General features: G+C 41.5%; 1 protein-coding gene across 1 annotated transcript in view; it reads left to right on the forward strand.

Moving 5' to 3' along the window:
- Nucleotides 1-19,725, forward strand: part of HPS3 (HPS3 biogenesis of lysosomal organelles complex 2 subunit 1) — a 38,540-nt gene that overhangs the window by 16,480 nt on the left and 2,335 nt on the right. Inside the window, exons 9-16 of the mRNA XM_075937698.1 lie at nt 346-527; nt 844-1,024; nt 1,686-1,916; nt 4,672-4,857; nt 6,401-6,589; nt 7,379-7,483; nt 15,497-15,703; nt 19,260-19,350. Coding sequence (XP_075793813.1) covers nt 346-527; nt 844-1,024; nt 1,686-1,916; nt 4,672-4,857; nt 6,401-6,589; nt 7,379-7,483; nt 15,497-15,703; nt 19,260-19,350 — 1,372 coding nt within the window. The remainder of the gene's footprint in view (nt 1-345; nt 528-843; nt 1,025-1,685; nt 1,917-4,671; nt 4,858-6,400; nt 6,590-7,378; nt 7,484-15,496; nt 15,704-19,259; nt 19,351-19,725) is intronic.

Below are 19,725 nucleotides of genomic sequence, written 5' to 3' on the forward strand. Positions count from 1 at the left end.
TTTTGCGGAAAAGCGCGTCTAGATTGGCCACGGACGCTTTTCCGCAAAAAGTGCTTTTGCGGAAAAGTGTCCTGCCAATCTAGACGCTCTTTTCCGAAAATGCTTTTAACGGAAAACTTTTCCGTTAAAAGCATTTCTGGAAAATCATGCCAGTGTAGACGTAGCCCATGAAGTCGATTAGATGTCTGAGATGCATCTTTGCTCTGATATCCTATCCAGTATTTACACACCTACTGTTGCATATAATCAATCAGGATTTAAAATGGCTTCTGACAATTTTAAAACTATTTGTAAACATTCTGCCTTGTGACCTAATGACCTAAGTATTTCTTTAATGTGTTCTAGGTAGAGTACAGTAAGACATATGAAAATGTTGGAACAGAGAGTTGCATCCATCTTCTAAGTGAGGCTCATTTGTTAGTCAGAGCAGCTCTAATGGACCCCAGTCTGATGGAATCAGAAGAGAGAGAGAAACTCCTGGCAGCATTCAGAGAAAGTTGTGCTCAGTTAGGAGACTGTTACAGCAGGTTTGTATTTTGAAAGGTGTTAATTTTTGGTTTCCCAGGATGCTCTCCTACTAGATCAATTTTAGGATCACTTGGTCTCTTCGTTTTATACTTGCACTGCATATAGTGTCTCTTGGCAGAGTGTGTTAAGATTTTCATCTCAGTTTTACTTTTCATTCATTAGACTTGTAGTCTTGACTTTAATATGGTCTAGAAATATGTGAATGCTGAAATGTCTTCAGCCTCAAACACTTTACAGATTGGGGAAATCCTTTTTACAATTAAAATTATTGCTGCAAAGATCCTCAACTCTTTTTCCCCCTCCAATTGCTTTCAGGTTTGACATAAAGGATTACCATCTTGCGCTGCCTTACTACAAGATGTCTGGCTTATCCATAACTGAAGTTTTGAAGAGAATAGACTCATTGGTAGAGGGTGGAACACAGAAATATGAAAAAGGATTTATCTTTTACTTAAATCATTCTCTTTATGAAGATTTAAATGAAGAGTTAAGCAAAGTAAGACTAGGAACTTTGTCTTTTTAATCTACTGTTTATTTCCTGTTCTGAAGAACTTGAGACCCTTATAGAGGGCGCATTGCTTAAAGCTCCATATCTGTTGTTTCGTGGTTATTCTCCTTTACATGTAAGAGGCACAAGGGGGACCCATTTTAGTTTTGCTGACCAAAAAGGTAATTTCTGAAAACGCAAAGAGATTATCAATGACATTTCCTGTTCAGGACTCTCATCAGAAGAATGTGTATGTATTTTTGGCTGTCATGGTGCATGAACGTTTTCTGGTTTTTGACCAAGGCTGGGGATATAGGCATGCTAGGAAAATTTAGGTCCAGACTTTTTTCTCCCTACCCTTATCAATTTAATGAACTAAACCCAAGTCACATCTCCAAGTGCCACCTTTAAATGGTACTGAAACCTCATCCTTACTCTCCCAAGTCTCTCAGAGGAGTCTTAGTTGAGTTGACAGAATCTCTCTGGGGCCATGGTGTCAGGTAGAGTTCCTTTGCCCCTACTACTGTGAGCTGTGGCTTACAACTACAATATGCCCTCATGTTTGTAAGCAAGTTTACAATTTCTACACACTAGTAGCTGAATTTTGTTTTTGCATTCCAATGTATATCCAGAAAGTCATGATTATTTTCAATGGCTTTTATTTTAATAGGAATCAGCAGCCAAAGTTCTTCAAATATTCCATCTTGCTGAACCAAACCACCTGCCCCATGTGCTCTGCAGTCCGTTCATGAAGAATGTATGTCCCGGGATGGCAATGGAGATTTTGCAGGAAGTGGAAATGATTATGCCATCAGTGCTGTTGACACTAACCAAAGCTGCCATGGCTTTGAAAATGGGAGACCTCAAGGCATATAAAAATGAACTGGACTGTTACACAGAGGTACAGAATGCTGCCCATGTAGTCGCCTTTCCTTTTGGTAGCAGATTCTCTGTTAAACCCAAATCAACTGGTTTGGCGCAAGGTTGTGTCTCATGGCACGGGGGAAATCCTGATCTTCGCCACACACTTAATGATCTGTGGGCATCTGAGTCTAGGTCTAGACTGTGGTGTTTTTGCAGAAAAAGCTTTTTCCACTTTTTTTTTTTTCAGAAGAGGATTTTCCTCCTCTAGACGGAGCCAAATGGCGGAAAAGCCTCCTCTTTCGGTGGAGCCCTTTTGCCTCGTGAAATGAGGTATACAGGGCTTTCCGAAAGAGCGCATTTGCTCTTCTACGAAAAAAAGTGGAAGAGCAAACGTGTTCCTTGGATGCGTAGTCTAGACGTAGCTTGACAAGAGGTGGGTCAGTGAGGTATGTGTTGAGTTTGTTTGGGTTGTTGCTCAGGGAAGCTAGACTGCCCATTAGTATTCATAGAAGTGTAACATTAAAATATTACTACTTTGATTCACATTTTAATTTTTATAATATTTAATAGTAAATCACTTACTTACTAAATAGTAAATTTAAGTATAAAATTATTTAAGTGTTTATAAATCAAAGTACAGTAAATAAATATGTTTAGTTGGAGTATATAGCTAGGGATGTTTAAATGGTTATTCCTTTAAGAGTTTTTAACTGCAGGCTCACCTCCTGGACCACTACCATCCCCACTGTGGCTATTGAGTCCCACCTCCACTTCCGCTGGGCCCTCATGACTGAGGCTGCCCCAGCCTGGCATGGCTGGCTGCCAGCGGAGGTCACCATTGGAGACCATTAATTGTTTTAACATTCCTAATAGTAGCCTTTGCAACAAGGGCACCATTTTGGGCACGTAGTGGAGGCAGCAGCCGTGCACTCCAGGATGTGACTAGCTTTTCATCCCGTTCCCCAGATACTAAGGGAGTGAAGGGAAAGTGCTTGTATTCCGGGCATTCCTCTCACACCTGGCTGGTGAGCTCCTTTCACCAGCCAGGTGTGAGAGGAATGCAAGCTCTTTCCCCTCACTCCATTGGCGTCCAGGGAACGGGATGAAAAGCTAGCCACGTCCCAGCGCACTGCCCCCACTACGTGCTCGAAATGGCACCCTTGCTCTGCAGCGCCAAAGTGCGGGGCTTGATGTCAGTCTTCAGAGGTATAGATATAGACACTTTGAAGGGAGGCCATTATACTCTGCCTAAAAATCTAACCCTGATATTGATGTTTCTCACACAGATGTAACCCATGTGTGAGGTTAAAGGCCACAAGCTGAAAGTTGGTTGGTAGGGTTGGTCAGGATTCTTAAAGGTGAGTATTGCAAGAGAGATTGGACTGTGCCAGGCTCTTGAGTGAGCTCACTCCTTTTGTATTTTTAAACATTGTTTAAAAATGGCTTTGGAAGTGCTATCATAAATGTCTAATTTATGGCAAAAATAAGGCCGGGGTACATCACAGACTGGGACTGTTGCCACAACCATCACTAAATACATACTTGGCCTTGACTTCCCAACAGCAGAGTGTGGAGGTTAGGATACATTAGCGCAGCAGTTATCAAACTGTGGGTTGGGAATGGGGTTGCCAGGAATGACTTAAACTTGCTGGGGCCCACCACTGAAGCCCAAGCCCCATTGCTCAAGGCCTAGGCTGAAGCCTGAGGGTTTCAGCTCAGGGTAGTGGGGCTCAGGTTACAGACCTCGTGCCTGGGACTGAAGCTCTTGACTGAAGCCTGGGACTGAAGTCTCTCTGCCCAGAAAGAAGGGGCTCAGGTTTGGGGCTTCTCACCTGGGGCAGTGGGGCTCTGGCGAGCTCAGCCATCAGTCCCCCCTCTTGGGGTTATGTAGTAATTTTTGTTGTCACAATGCAATGAAGTTTGAGAACTCCTGTGTTTAGAGCGCTAGCTATATTATTGTTCAGTACCACCTGCTATCTTTTCCATGGCAAAACATGATCATCTCTTTCTGGCTGAATGAAAACATATTGATGTAGTAATTTAAAACTAGGCACAAGGTAGGGTTTGAGAGAGTTAAGAGAGCCTCAGAGGCCAGGTTAATTTTATGATGATTAACATTTGCAACATAAATGGCAGTTGCTGATAAATAAAAAGTAGTTTTCCTGAATCTGTTAGGGTTGGAAAGATTTCTATTCTTTGCTGACTCTCTGAAAGCCTTCTATTGCAAAGTACATGTCCTTTTAAACCTCTGGAAGCAAGGGGCTGTTATAGTATATACTGCTCCAAATTAATTTTTGTTGTTCACAGGAAGCCTTTTCAAAATCACCTCGTTGATTTGGGAGCACAAGTCCCATTGGAAATCCAGAGGGGTTTTCAAAAGCACCCAATGCGTTGGTTTTGGTTTACAGTTAAGTCTAGTTTTCTGTGTATATCCAGTGAGTGAAGGTCAGACTCATGGAACTGGAGTAAGAACAAAGGGAATACAATTTTACACAATTAAGGGTAAAGTATGGCAGCCCTGCGCAAAGTCCTTGTGTCATATAAGGCGCATGATTGGCCTGCTTTGTAGGGCAGCACTGTGACTTAAGTGTGGCTGAGATCCAAGATTCTACAGAGCCAAAAGCCCCAGTGCCCATGCAAGTGATGCAGTTCACTCCCTGTGTCCTCCTGGTACTTCACCTATATAAATTAGTAAGTTTGCTAATTTATACAGGTAATTGCTTGCTTGAGTAAGCTCTGAATTTGGGAAGGGTTGAATTCTTTGCCTAACTTGTAAATGGCTGTGTTTGTAGATGAGGCTGGCATGTGGCTTTATTGGGGAACCAAGACTTCTGAGGCAGCAGAGAGAAGGGCGCATTGTTCCAACGGAACTTGCCATTCACCTGAAGGAGACACAGCCTGGGTTCCTGGTGGCTTCGATGTTGGCTTTGCATGAGAACAATAAAATTGAATTGGAAGAAGCAGATTCTTATTTCAAGGTTTGTCTATTCGCAGGGTTGTTGCATTTTTGGTTTTGATTTAGCTTCTATAAGGCCCATGCCTGGTGTTAACTAGAGATGACCAAAACAGAGTGTCCTTGGAGTTACAGCAGGAAAAACGTTATGAAAACTCAATGGCCAAACTTGGTAAAAATTTTAGCTGGAGTAAGAAACTGATTCTTTTTGTGAATAGCCCAGCCATTAAATTCAGCCAAAGAAATGCATTAAATTTATCTTTATGTTTTGCTTCTGTCAGTTCAATTGAGCACACATTGATCTTGGAGCCTAGGATTTTCAAAGGCATCTGAGAGAGAGAAGCAAAATTTCATAGGAGTTGGGTAAATAACTTTCTTAGGCCCCTTCTGAAAATTGCACCCAGGATTAATATTATAGTTTATAAATCCTTTTCTAAAGGGTATCAAGTCAGATGTGATGCTATATATCTTCTATGCACATATTCAAAAACATTGTACAAATGAAGTAATTAACTCTTACAAGCCTGGGAGAGAGATGAGCCATCCACACATTCCAGATGGAAAAACTTGAACAAGTGGTTTATCCCCAACCTCAAAAGAAACCTGTGTTAGAGAAGGAATTAGAACTAAGGAGTTCTTTGCTCCACACAACTTGTCTATTCTTCATTATAAGGGGTCTCAATCATTTTAGAGCCAAATGACCTCCCTCTGCCCACCCCAGGCAAGTTGAGGTCTTTCTTCCATAATTTTAAATTTTCATCATAAGTATTCACTAATATCTTTAATTTCATGAGTGTAGGTGAATGTAGTTACCAAGTCACTGAAAACCATCACTGTAATTGGTTTCAAGCATAGGAGTTAAATGTGAATGCAGTAATCGAGGTCCCCAACCTGTCCAACCAGCATTTAAAAGCTTAGTAAAAGGTCCCATGGTGATGGGGTCCCCCTTGTTACAGTCTTCCAAACTCCTGATAGGACCGTCTGATTAACTCCTACTGGCAAGTGAACTGGAGAGTGTTTCCTTTACGTTAGCCCCAACTTTCTGATAGAATGAGACTTGCTTAGGTGTGGACATATTTCAGATGGCTTCAACATTTTGTCTCTTCAAACACGTTGCATTGTCCATTAATAGCAAAACAAAAACTTACTAATGTTTCTTGCAAACCAAGCCTATATATTAAGGAATCAAAGAGTTCAAATATGTTGCATTCTCTTTGGTGGTGTCCTTCAGCATAGTGTTTGGGATCACATGTATTAGAAAGATATCAGCTTTAAACAAAAATAGGAACGCACTCAACAAGTAGAGGGAAATGTAATCATCTCCATGGAAATTTTTGTTCCTTCAGATTTCTGTTGCTGTTATCATGTATATTACCATAGCACCTACAAGCGCCCTCCCCCCCCCCATGATAGGTACCATTCAAAGACAGTCTCCTGACCCCAAAGAGTTTGCAATTTAAGATATGGTAGTGCTGGATATAGACAGACAGGGAAGTACAAGTAAACAATGAGACAATGTAATAGTGATCTTGATTTTTATTGATAAGTGAATTTTCTGTGGTACTCAGATGCTTTGTGGGAAGAATGAAGATACTACCCCTCAGCTATTAGTAGACTTCTGGGAAGCCCTCCTTGTAGCAGGTCCCGAGAGAGAAATACTCCCGGAGCTTTTGTTCAAGCTTACTTCACAGTACATTTGGAGACTATCAAGGAAACAGCTTCCTGATTCCAAGCCACTGAAAACAACAGAGGATCTGGTAACTATAACAGTGTACATATACATTTGCATGAAAGACTGTGGGGATGGAGGTGGGCGAGGACATGGGTGAGAGGAATGGCCATAAAACCAAATTGGAATGCTTCAATTCTGGATAAATTGTCCTTAAAAGTAATGTGAAATGCGAGCAGATAAGTATACATATTGAGTTATCAAATAGTAATTCTTGCAAAGAATTACTGTCTTTTGATTAACAGGTCCTTAATGCAGGGGTACTGATGTGAAGTTATTTACCTATTGTTTGACATGGCAGTTTTTCAAGGATGAACTTGACTCTCAACACATGTACATTCTTTACAATAGTTAGAACTTTGTCCTGAAAAAGTCCCATGGATTTTGGTTATCTTTAATCTGGAGCTAAATGAGAGATGTTACTTTAGGAGAACTTGGATTTCCCTGCCCTTTGCGTTGAGAATCTAACATAGTTTTAGATGTATTAACTGAGAAACAATAGGGGAAGGTGCCATCTGAACTGCTCACATAGTAATTTTAATAGGGTACTAATGGAGTAGCAAAGGCATTGAGTGAACAGCTAAAGCCTTGCATTGTTTGATGGTTGTAGGAGAGGTTTCTGGCTAACAAATGTGAAATAAATCATTGGACCATTGAATATTAGGCTTCAAAGTGTACTTCATTCAACTATTCTAGTTTCAATAGTTACCCAAGATAGAAACTGTAGCAACTTTTCTGAAATGGCATCCTTTATTTAGAAATGTCCTTCACTGGAATGGGTTTCATATGTGACCATATTGATTTGAAACTTTTCTAGATAAACTCCTGTAATCATTATGGGTTAATTTTCCCTTGGGTGACCTTCATGATGTCATTGGGACCTGCATGTGATAAGAATCCTGAAGATCTTTCAAAAGTACAGGTATGATGCCCTTCTATCTTCGCTCTGAGGCCCCTACTCCTAAGCATATCCTTACCTTTAAGTATCAAGAATTGTTCCTTCAAACTTTTGTGTGCAAAAGAGTTTGCTGAATTGTGAATGTCTCTATTTTTTCTTCAACTTTTTTGTATTTGCCTTAATTTGTGTAAAACTGGATTTCATTTCTTCAATCAAGCAACCATTTAAATTTGTTTCCTTGCTTAGTGGCTGTTAGATTACACATGTGAATAGAGATTAATATTTGACTTGGTTGGAGCAACTGGATTTTCTTCAAGCTTTGTAGAGAGTGCTGCCAGAATGGGTACAAGTGCAAGTGGGTGGAGAGGATAGAGTTTTTAGTATACTTTTTCTGTCTGAGGGACCCTGGACACGTGCTGATGTCTGAGCACTTTTGTGGTGAGGAGGAGACCTGAACTTGATCCTGAGTGGAGCTGATCAGCAATTCTCCAAAAGAACATTTTTCCAATGGAAAGTGCCCTTTTGTTAAAATCAAAACTTTCTGAGGTGGTTTGATTTCTGTGAAGGTCTGATGGGAAGCAGTCAGGCCTCTATTAGAAATGTGTGAGGCTTCCTGTCAGCTTGGCATCCTGGCTCCTCAGCAGCCTGTTTTGGGGGCTAATTGGGAGCCAAGAACTTTGTAGCAGCTAGCTCATAGCTTCACAGCTACCTGGACTCCTAGGATTTCAGGGTCCTGTTCAGCCAGGCTGTTAGGCTGCCTGTGAGGCAGACCACTTCAGGACTTTCTCAGAGAATTTTGAAACTTTTGGTTTTCATTTCAAATTGGAACAAAACTATTTTGAAATGTCAAATCTCTCTCTCTATCTATCTAGTCCTATCACCAGCCAAGATAGGGTGTTCAGGAGTGGTATATTACACATGTCTTGCCATGCTATATGGATTAGGTATGTGAATGACCAGTCGGCTGTCCGATAAGCAAGTGCAAGAAGAAAGAGGCAGCAAGGGGGGGAAGTGAAGGAGGTGCTTCAAAGTGGCTGCGCCAGGTGGACCCCATGCGGCGTCCATGCGGTGCTGCCTCTTTGAAATGCCGCGGGGAGCACAGGGTCAGCGGGGAACTACTTAAGTCCCCCCACTGGTCCCATGCTCCCCACTGCACTTTTGCCTTTGAAGTGTAGCAACAGCCCTGAGGCTGTTGCTACAATTCAGAGGCAGAGGCACCCTTATCTACCAATTGAATAGTAGATGCAAATTGCATCAACTATTCAATTAACCCATTAATCTAAATTTAACATCCTTAATATGGATTAAGGTAGTTTAGTGGCCAGAAAGGAGAGGAAGTTTTGGATGTTGTGCGAAGAATAAACAGCGTGAAATGAATCTTTCTTGGTATTGAGAGGGTTTGCACCAACACAGAAGTACTTTTAAGAATGTGATCATTTGAAGCTACCTCTGGACAACTTACAAATTCTGATTGATATTGTGAAATAATTTATGAAAATCTGCTGTGTCATGCATGCTCCTTGTATGTTGGGTTCATCATTTCAGCTTGGGTGAAAGTGATCATGAAATCATAGAGTTCACAATTATAAGGAAGGGTAGAAGGGAGAAAAGCAAAATAGAGACAATGAATTTCAGGAAGGTGGATTTTGGTAAGCTCAGAGAGCTGATAGGTAAGGTCCCATGGGAATCAAGACTGAGGGGAAAAACAACTGAGGAGAGTTGGCAGTTTTTCAAAAGGACGTTATTAAGTGCCCGAATGCAAGCTATTCCGCTGTGTACGAAAGATAGAAAATATGGCAAAAGACCTCCGAGGCTTAACCACAAGGTCTTGCATGATCTAAAAATAAAACGGAGCCATATAAAAAAATGGAAAGTTGGACAAATTACAAAGAATGAATATAGGCAAACAACACAGGAATGCAGGGGCAAGATAGAAAGGCAAAGGCACAAAATGAGCTCAAACTAGCTACAGGAATAAAGAGAAACAAGAAGACTTTTTATAAATACATTTGAAGCAAGAGGAAGACCAAGGACAGGGTAGGCCCACTGCTCAGTGAAGAGGGCGGAACAATAACAGGAAACTTGGAAATGGCAGAGATGCTTAATGACTTCTTCGTTTCAGTCTTCACCGAGAAGTCTGTAGGAATGCCTAACATAGTGAATGCTAGTGGGAAGGGGGTAAGTTTAGAAGATAAAATAAAAAAAGAACAATTTAAAAATCACCTAGAATAGTTAGATGCCTGCAAGTCACCAGGGCCTGATTAAATGCATCCTAGAATACTCAAGGAACTGATTAAGGAGGTTTCTGAGCCTCTAGCTATCATCTTTGGAAAATCATGGGAGGCAGGAGAGATTCCAGAAGACTGGAAAAGGGCAAATGTAATGCCTATCTATAAAAAGGGAAACAAGAACAACCCAGGAAACTACAGCCAATTAGCGGCGAGGAGTCCTGTGGCACCTTATAGACTAACTGAAGTGTAGGAGCATAAGCTTTCGTGGGCAAAGACCCACTTTGTCAGATGCATGTAGTGGAAATTTCTACAGGCAGGTATAAATATGCAGGCCAGGATCAGGCTGGAGATGATGAGGTGGATCCAATCAAGGAGGATGAGGCCCACTTCTAGCAGCTGATCTGGAGGTGTGAATTAACAGCCAATTAGTTTAACTTCTGTTCCAGGGAAGATAATGAAGCAAGTAATTAAGGAAATCATCTGCAAACATCTGGAAGGTGGAAAGGTGATAGGGAACAGCTAGCATGGATTTGTAAAGAACAAATCATATCAAACCAATCTGATAGCTTTCTTTGACAGGATCATGAGTCTTGTGGATAAGGGAGAAGCGGTGGATGAGGTATACCTAGACTTTAGTAAGGCATTTGATATGGTCTCCGATGATATTCTTATCAATAAGCTAGGCAAATACAACTTAGATGGGGCTACTATAAGGTTGGTGCATAACTGGCTGGATAACCATACTCCGAGAGTAGTTATTAATTGTTCTCAATCCTGCTGGAAAGGTATAACAAGTGGGGTTCCGCAGGGGTCTGTTTTGGGACCGGCTCTGTTCAATATCTTCATCAACGATTTAGATATTGGCATAGAAAGTACGCATATAAAGTTTGCAGATGATACCAAGCTGGGAGGGGTTGCAGCTGCTTTGAAGGATAGGGTCATAATTCAAAATGATCTGGACAAACTGGAGAAATGGTCTGAGGTAAACAGGATGAAGTTTAATGAGGACAAATACAAAGTACTCTACTTAGGAAGGAACAATCCATTTCACACGTACAGAATGGGAAGCGACTGTCTAGGAAGGAGTACGGCAGAAAGGGATCTAGGGGTTATAGAGGACCACAAGCTAAATATGAGTCAACAGGGTGACACTGTTGCAAAAAAAGCAAACATGATTCGGGGATGCATTAACAGAAGAGTTGTGAATAAGACACAAGAAGTCATTCTTCAGCTCTACTCTGCACTGATTAGGCCTCAATTGGAGTATTATGTCAACTTCTGGGCACCACATTTCAAGAAAGCTGTGGAGAAAATGGGGAAAGTCCAGAGGAGAGCAACAAAAATGATTAAAGGTCTTGAAAACATGAGCTATGAGGCAAGGCTGAAGGAATTGGGGTTTTTAGTTTGGAAAAGAGAAGACTGATAGTGGTTTTCAGGTATCTAAAAGGGTGTCACAGGAAGGAGGGGGGGAAATTGTTCTCCTTGGCCTGTGATAAGACAAGAAGCAATGGGCTTAAACTGCAGCAAGGGAGGTTTAGGTTGAACATTAGGAAAAACTTCCTAACTCTAAGGGTGATTACTGGAATAAAATGCCCAGGGAGGTTGTGGAATCTCCATCTCTAGAGATATTTAAGAGTAGGTTAGATAAACGTCTGTCAGGGATGGTCTAGTCAGTACTTGGTCCTGCCATGAGGGCAGGGGACTGGTCTCAGTGACCTCTCGAGGTCCCTTCCAGTCCTAGTATTCTATGATTCTGTGATTGTGGATAGAGCCTGTAGCACGCACGCATCAGGCAGATACAGTAAGAAGATACTGAGGACTTAACCCTATTTAGGTGCAAATATCTGAACTGTCCTTAGAAAATCAGTTTACTCCAGAAAGGAGCAAGGAAGGTGAGAGTAATAGAAGTTACTGGGAGGAAAACAAAACAAGTCAAGTGTCCAGGAGGGGGTTAAATAAACACACAGGAAAAGATAGCGTGCACTAAGAGAGAGCAAGATCACATAAGCTGCATAAGGGACTCATGAGAAAGGGAGACCAACTAGCATACAACAGCCTGCCTGAGGAGGGCTATGCTACCTGCTTTCCTTCCTGGATACAGGTGATTCCCCAAGGATTCATAAGAGAAGAGTGAAATAGAAAGTGAGGGACATTTTGGTTTCAGATGTTTACTGTTTTGTATGAGGTGTATAGAAAAAGAGCATAAGGGTGTTAGAATATGCAGTTTGTGTGATTGTTTCACTACTACTGTGGCCCCTGAGAGAACTAAAACTGTAAACCAGAAGCATCACTGTAAACTGTAAACCATCCAGCTTGGGTGGAATTCTGGGGGAGCAGAGTGTTGGGTCCACACAAGGCCTAGGGCAAGTGGACTAATGGTACCATTTCCAAGGAGTAACCATAGGTCAGCGTCCGTGAAACATGCCAGAGAGGTTGAAGGAGGAACCAGGGCTGCTGTCTACTGGCAACCTGTGGCCAGTGGACTGTATGTGGAACATCAGGGTTCTCTGTTGCACCCATTTTGTTTACTGTTGCCCATGCACAGGGTTACCAGATTCCACTGGTTTCTGTCTGTGTAGTTTTTTTTCCTACCAATATTCCTAAAGTGACATGCATGTAAAGCAAGAGCACATGAAGTGAAGTGCATGCTGATTGCACACAACATTGTGAGATCCATGCGTGCCTTCTGAATTCATTCCAAGTGCTGCTAGGGTTCATTCAGCACATCCTGCAAATTCTAGATACCCAAGAGCCGGTAGCAAAGCTCCCCTATTCCGTGAGATCATCTGGTTACAACAGTCTTGTGGCCCACTAAGATGAAGGAGGGACTACTCGTGTAGTTCACTCACTAGTCTGGGTTGCCCATCGCTGCTGTGGGAGCTTGAAACATGAGGATCCAAAGCAGCAGAGGCTTATATCCAGTGTTCCCTCTAACATTTTCTATCCTTGGGTGGGTTGAAATTTCTTTTGGGCGGGTTGAAATTTCTTATGTGCACCACCAATATTAAGGTAGTGTGGATGTGCACCACCAGTGTAAACAAAACACACACACATCATTTAAGCAGTCCATATAGGTGGAAGAAAATATATTAAAACAAGGGATATTTAACAAGGAGCAGTGCTTACGATATTGAATATGAAATCAAATAAAAAAGAAAATTAACACTACCCTTGGAGTATGTATCAAACTTTCTAACGGCTCACGCTAGTACTTGATACTTCTGACTTATAAGAGCCAGAATCCTATCAAATAGCAAAGATTGTATTAATACATGCAATACAAGTATTAGCAACACAGATTTTTAAAAAAATCATTGTTTAGAATTTTAGGGTGTGTCTAGACTTCAGGGTTTTTTTCGAAAAAAGTGGCGGGGGGGGGGGGGGGGGACTTCCCCTGCATCTAGACTGCTGCTGCATTCTTTCAATAGTAAATCGAAAGAACACGGCAGTTTTTTCGACCGCAGAAAACTACGTTTTATGAGGAAGAACGCCTTTTTTCGAAAGTGCTCTTTTTTTGAAAGAGAGCATCTAGACTGCCTGGGTACTCTCTTTCAAAAAAGCAAGTTGCTTTTTTGAAAGTACTGGTTGTAGTCTAGATTCTCTTTTTCGAAAGAGGCTTGCAGTCTAGACGTAGCCTTAGATATCTGCAACACTCCAAACACATTCTGTTAAAATAATATTTTTCTTTCTAAGCTTAAGCCATTAACACCTATGCAAACTTTGTTTGAAGTTTCAAAGGTTTAGCCAAGTTAGTCTGTAACTAGAAAAACTTAAACAACAAATAGTCTAGTAGCACCTTAAAGACTAACAAAATATGTAGATGGTATCATGAGCTTTCGTAGGCATAACCCACTTTTTCAGATGACTGGAGTATTAAAAGTCCAGATCCAGGAATAAATAAGGGAAGTGGAGGGAAGGAGGAAAAAAGGAGAAAAAAATGAATAGATTGTTCAAGTAGTTACAAGAGGCTGATAAGAACAATTAGCATCTCCATTGTTTAGTTAAGTCATTAGGATGTGGAAAGTAGTGTGTGAGCCAGCCGATATCTCTGTACATTTCATTTTTATAAGAATCAAACTTGTAAATGAAGTTAAGTTCCCACCCTTCCCTGTGTATTTGGCTTATGGAATTGGACTGATACAACACAGTTACTTGGAGATCCACTGAGTGCCCAGGAAGGTTAAATTGTTCTCCAACAGGTTTCTGTGTGTTGCCTTTTCGGATATCTAATTTGTGTCCATTAGTTCTTTCCCATAGAGACTGTCCAGTTTGGCCAATAAACATGGCAGTGGGGCATTGCTGACATTTGATAGCATAGATCACATTAGTGAATGTGCAGTTAAATGAGCCCCTGATGTAGTGGCTGATGTTGTTGGGTCCAGTGATGAAATTCCCTAGTGTAGATGTGTGGGCAGAGTTAGCACCAGGGCTGATTGCAGGGGTGGGTTCCTGGATGATTATGATGGAGATGTGTTGCGTAGTTACTGGGAAGAATTTGTTTGAGGCTAGGAGGTTGTCTGTAGGTGAGGATTGGCCTTTTCCCCCCAAAGCCTGAGAGAATGAGGGGTCATTTTCCAGGATAGGTTGTAGATTGTGGATAAGACGTTGCAGGGGTTTAAGTTGTGGGCTGTTGGTGATGACAAGTGGTGTTCTGTTTGAAATGCAATCATGCAAATGTCCTGGCACACACGCTTCCCTTGCAGCCTGCTCCCTCCCCCCCCAACCCAGTCAGAGAGGACTTCAGCTAGTCATACACCCCAAACAAATTGCCCCCTGCTTCTGCCTCACTGCACAGATGCCAGTACCACCTCCTCTCTTCCCCCACTTACCTCATGCAGTCAGCCCCTTATCTCCCCCTTCCCAAGAGACTTGAGAGTGTTGAATTTCTGCCTCTCTCTCCTCCTGCAGAGGGATGCTCTAAACTTCCCTCCCCTGATTCCTCATAAGCTAATTACTAACTTATTCACACACTCCCTATCTCCCAGCAACTAATTGTCTCCATATCTCCCTCTTTACCAGTTCTGGGAGCTCCTCAGAACAAGCAGGCAGCTAGCTCCATTTAGCTGCTTGCTCAGTGATAGCCCCTCCCCTTGCCAATCAGCTGTGCTCTCTGCCTGTGCCAGAGCTTCCAACTTCTGAGCTGAGCTTGTATCCCCCCTCAGAGCAGTCCTTGAGGGTAGCTGCCAGAGGGTGCTTACAATGGCCGGTCACAGAGGGCCACATAGTAAATTGAGTAATGTCTTTTCTTAGGTGGCGAAAGGCAGTAATTTTTTATCAAAGGTTTTTAGGGATGAACTGTCAATGCCAAGCCTGTGTACTTTTTTGTAAACTAATGGCAGCTCTCGTGACTGAATACAGGAATGACACTAGGTTTAGTGGAGGATTTGTTTACAATGATCTAACAATCCAGCATAAATTCTTAGGTGATTTTGATTCTTAGGGTGGGCAAAGTTTAGTTTGCATTGGGGCTAAATGAAGTAAGATTGTTTGTTTAAACCTGTTTCTAAACAGCTCAGTGTGTTGCTGACAAATGTAGATATGATGTCAAGTTGTTGCTACAACAGTACTTCTGTCAGTCAAGCTGAATTCTTGAAAGAGTAATTGTGAAAATGGTGGAATAGGAAATGATCAAAAGGGTTATGTAAATAATAGTTACATATTCTTTCATTCTAATAAGTATTTTGGCCTAATTGTTTAACCAAGCAGTATCTGACTTTAAAACTATTCCTTTTTAAATTAATGTGGTGCACTTGCAAGTATTTTGTCTATTTGAAATACAAATGGCAAGTTTTCCTCTTGTCCTCAGTCTCTCTTATGTGGTCCATCGGTCGATGTAGCTTCAGTTCTGCCTTTCTTGGAACTGTTATCAGAAGACAGTAATGATGGTCTCAGTGTCCATGTTCTATGCACTACTCGGGCAGGAGAGTATGAGAAATCCATTGACAAGCTCCTAGAGAAGTGTCCTGAAGCACTCATACCGTATGCTCAGCATGAGCTGAAAGATGAAAATCGGGTGAGCTTTTAAAATACTAATCTAGTTATTTATTGTCTTTCTGTCTGTCTGTTTGTTTTCACTAGTTGTTAGCTGTTCATGGAAGAATTAGTACTGCCCTACATAGATAATCACATGGCACAGATTTCTATTAAAGTTGAAACTCCCTTCCTTAACTCAGAGCCTGAAACTGCTTGCATTGGATTTTATGGCCAAACTCCCATTGACTTTAGTGAGAGCAGAATTGGGCCCTCTTTTCCTAAGTGTTGTACCATTGGCAGTCATAAATACACATTGCTTAGACAGCTGCAATACACATGTTTAATGAGACAAGGTTTCATCGTTACTCCTAAAATTCATAGATTTCATTGACGGAGTTCAAGTCACATTCATATAAATGTCTCATTTTTGCTTGAATGTTTTTGTGAGGGTAGTTCTTGCTGCAAATGCTCTGGTTTAAAGTTATTTATACTTGGAAATATTGATTATATATGGCATTTCATTATAGACCCTCTTTCTGAAAAACTCTTTGGGCTAAGATTTTCTAGATTGGTTTTACCCTGCAGATGTGATATTTTCTACAGGTTGGACCTCTCTGGTTTGGCATCCTCAGGACCTGAGCGGTCCCGAATCAGGGAATTTTCTGGACCAGGGGAGTTAAAGGCTCCCCTCCCATCCATCAGCCCAGCCACTGGGCTCTGCTGAGGCTATGATCCCAGCTGCTGGCCCAACTGCCACCAGCTGGGGCTGTGCTCCTGGCCTCATCCAGGGCTGTGCTTCCAACTGCTAGTCCCTCTGCCGCCAGCCCAGGCTAGGGCTGCACTTCCAGCCGCTGGCCCACTGTCGCTGGCCGGGGCTGTCGTCCTGACCAGGGCCGTCCCCACTGTCAAAAGGCCTCTTTGTTCCAGCAGTACCCAGGGTCCTTCTTTCCACATTAAAAGAAAATGATCATTATTAATGTCTCAAAACATCATAACAAAATATGTTTCCTGCTCCCTAATAATATCTGAACCATAATCTTATTGCCTGCTGTTGTACCACTGATGAGAGGGGTTAGGGAGCTTGATTCCTTTCCTGTTTCTTTCCCCCAGGGCCTATAATAAGGTTTGAGGAATAACTTGATCTCTCCAGTCCTGGTCAAGGCTCCAGTAGTACTTCCATGATTTTTCCCCATTCCATTCCAATTAACTGCTAGCAATTATCAGGTGACCTGTCCTTTTTTATCCAGTTCCAGCTTCTGGCACAGGGGTTTATGGACACCTAGAGCATGGGGTTGCTTCCTTGACCATGCTGGCCATTGATGCATCTATTCCCCATAAGCTTGTCTAATTCTTATTTTATATAGTGGCATTATGATATCTTCTGTATTATCTGCTTCTTAGTGTTTTCTTACATTTATAACTTAAAATTCTGCTCACTGGGCAGATGTTTTGAGAGAACTATCCATAACAACGCAAAGATCCTGAGTGGTAACAGCTAATTGAGACCCCATTATTTTTTGTATGTACAGCTGGGGTTATGTTCTCTAGTGCGTATTGCTTTATACTTATCAATATTGAATTTCATCTGCCATTTTGTTGCCCAGTCCCCCAGTTTTGTGAGATCTCTGTCTTTCTTCACAGTCAGCTTTTGGACTTACAAAACTAGTTAACTCAAGATAGTTACCATCTGCAAACTTTCCCAGATCATTTATGAATGTGCTGAACAGCATTGGTCCCAGTACACATGTCGGGGGGACCCTGCTGTTTGCCTCCCTTCGCTGTGAAAAATGGGTTCACTTAATAGAGGACACAACTGCTGAACAGAGCAAAGGTGGGGAGACACTCTTGCAAGCAGAGATGCTGGAACCCCAGTCAATATAGTGGGGTCATGTATGCTCCTTTTGGCCTGTGATCAAAACTATTAAAACTGAAATCCAACTTTTTATTTATTGCAACTTTAAGATTATTGCAGATAGAGAGGTAAGGTCAAGAAACATAAAAGTATAAAGTCCTCATAGCAGCACTTTTATCTACACTGCACACAGCTACAATGAGAGACTTAACTAGGGTTGCCAGATGGTTTCAACAAAAATACAGGACACACTTGACATTACATCACAATCTACATTACATCTGGAGAAAGGGGTAAGCAGTGAGGTGGTAAAGTTTGCGGATGCTACCAAACTGTTTAGGATAGTGAAGACAGAAGCAGACTGTGAGGGACTCCAAAAAGATCTCACCAAACTGAGTGATTGGGCAACAAAATGGCAAATGAAATTTAATGTGGATAAGTGTAAAGTAATGCGCATTGGAAAAAATAACCCCAGCTATACGTACAGTATGATGGGGGTTAATTTGGCTACGACAAATCAGGAAAGAGATATTGGAATTACTGTGGACAGTTCTCTGAAAACTTCCACACAGTGTGCAGCAGCGGTCAAAAAGGCAAATAGGACACTAGGAATTATTAAGAAAGGGATAGAAAATAAGACACAGAATATCTTACTGCCCCTGTATAAAACTATAGTACGCCCATATCTTGAATACTGTGTACAGATGTGGTCTCCTCACCTCAATAAAGATATTTTGGCTTTGGAAAGGGTTCGGAAAAGGGCAACTAAAATGATTAGGGGTTTGGGACGGGTCCCATATTAAGAGAGGTTTAGAAAAGAGGAGACTGAGGGGGGATATGATAGAGGTATATAAAATCATGTGTGGTGTAGAGAGGGCAGATAAAGAAAAGTTATTTATTAGTTCCCATAATAGAAGAACTAGAGGTCACCAAATGAAATTAATGGGTAGCTGGTTTAAAACTAATAAAAGAAAGTTCTTCTTCACACAGCGTGTAGTCAACCTGTGGAACTCCTTGCCAGAGGAGTCTGTGAAGGCTAGGACTATAATAGAGTTTAAAGAGAAGCTAGATAATTTCATGGAGGTTAGGTCCATAAAAGGCTATTAGCCAGGGGATAGAAATGGTGTCCCTGGCCTCTGTTTGTCAGAGGCTGGAGAAGGATGGCACCTGGTGCTGGCCATTGTCATCAGACAGGTACAGGGCTAGATGGACCTTTGGTCTGACCCACTACGGCCATTCTTATGTACATCTTATTTAGAAAATACCGGACATCTATATTTTCTCATTTATATTTTCTCAATTTGTTTCCCGAACACACAGCTCAAATACTGGACTGTCCGGTTCAAAACCGGACACCTGGCAACCCTAGACTTAACTTATTTGTTAAAGCCATAATCATAATCTTACCTTAACTTAAGACTGCACTAATGGTGGGTTTGTATTTTGTCCAAACTACATGCACACTGTCAGAAATAGGCACAGCCTTTTCTTTCATGGCACTAGGGGGTGCTAGCCTCACCTTAATTTGCTGAGTAAAAAAAGGATCATGTTGAAGTTTGAAAACATTTCATTTCAAAGCACTATACAGAGACTAATTAATTACTAGCTCCATCTCCACTTGAACCACTTTTTACTATCTTTGATGTAAGTTCAAAGTACTTATTAAAATTTTGTGTTCACGTCCTATTCATAGTCACCACTAACTTACTTTTCTTCTGTGAATTTTATTTTTTGATTTAATTAGGCTCTGTGGTGGAACAGACTTCTTCCTGAACTATGTAAACGAACCAGATATGCTGGGGATGACTACTCTATTCTCCTCTCATCACTGAAAGGTTAACAAACTTGAATTATAACTGAATGCCATATATGAAAGCCTTGGTCTGCATCTAAAGTATTTGAAAGCTGTTTTTAGAGGAAATGGTGGCGATATGGCATTTAAGCATCTGCATGCCAAAGTTGTTGCATACATCCTTAACTAATCATGCAGGACAGGAATTAAAGATTAGTCCAGATATAAATACAGATAAAATATTACAAAACTATCAGTTGAAAATAATATGCAGTTACTCATTTCTGTAGCCAAGCCGGGAGAAAGGAATTCCTGGAGAAATAACTGCCTGGCTTGTATTTAAAACTGCATTGTTGTGCAGAGTCTAATGACATTAAGGATTGTCTCTCTTCCTAGCTGAACTCTTGGCTAATGGGAA

Source organism: Pelodiscus sinensis, chromosome 10 (genome assembly GCF_049634645.1).
Source record: "Pelodiscus sinensis isolate JC-2024 chromosome 10, ASM4963464v1, whole genome shotgun sequence".
In the NCBI taxonomy this organism is placed as follows: Eukaryota; Metazoa; Chordata; order Testudines; family Trionychidae; genus Pelodiscus; species Pelodiscus sinensis.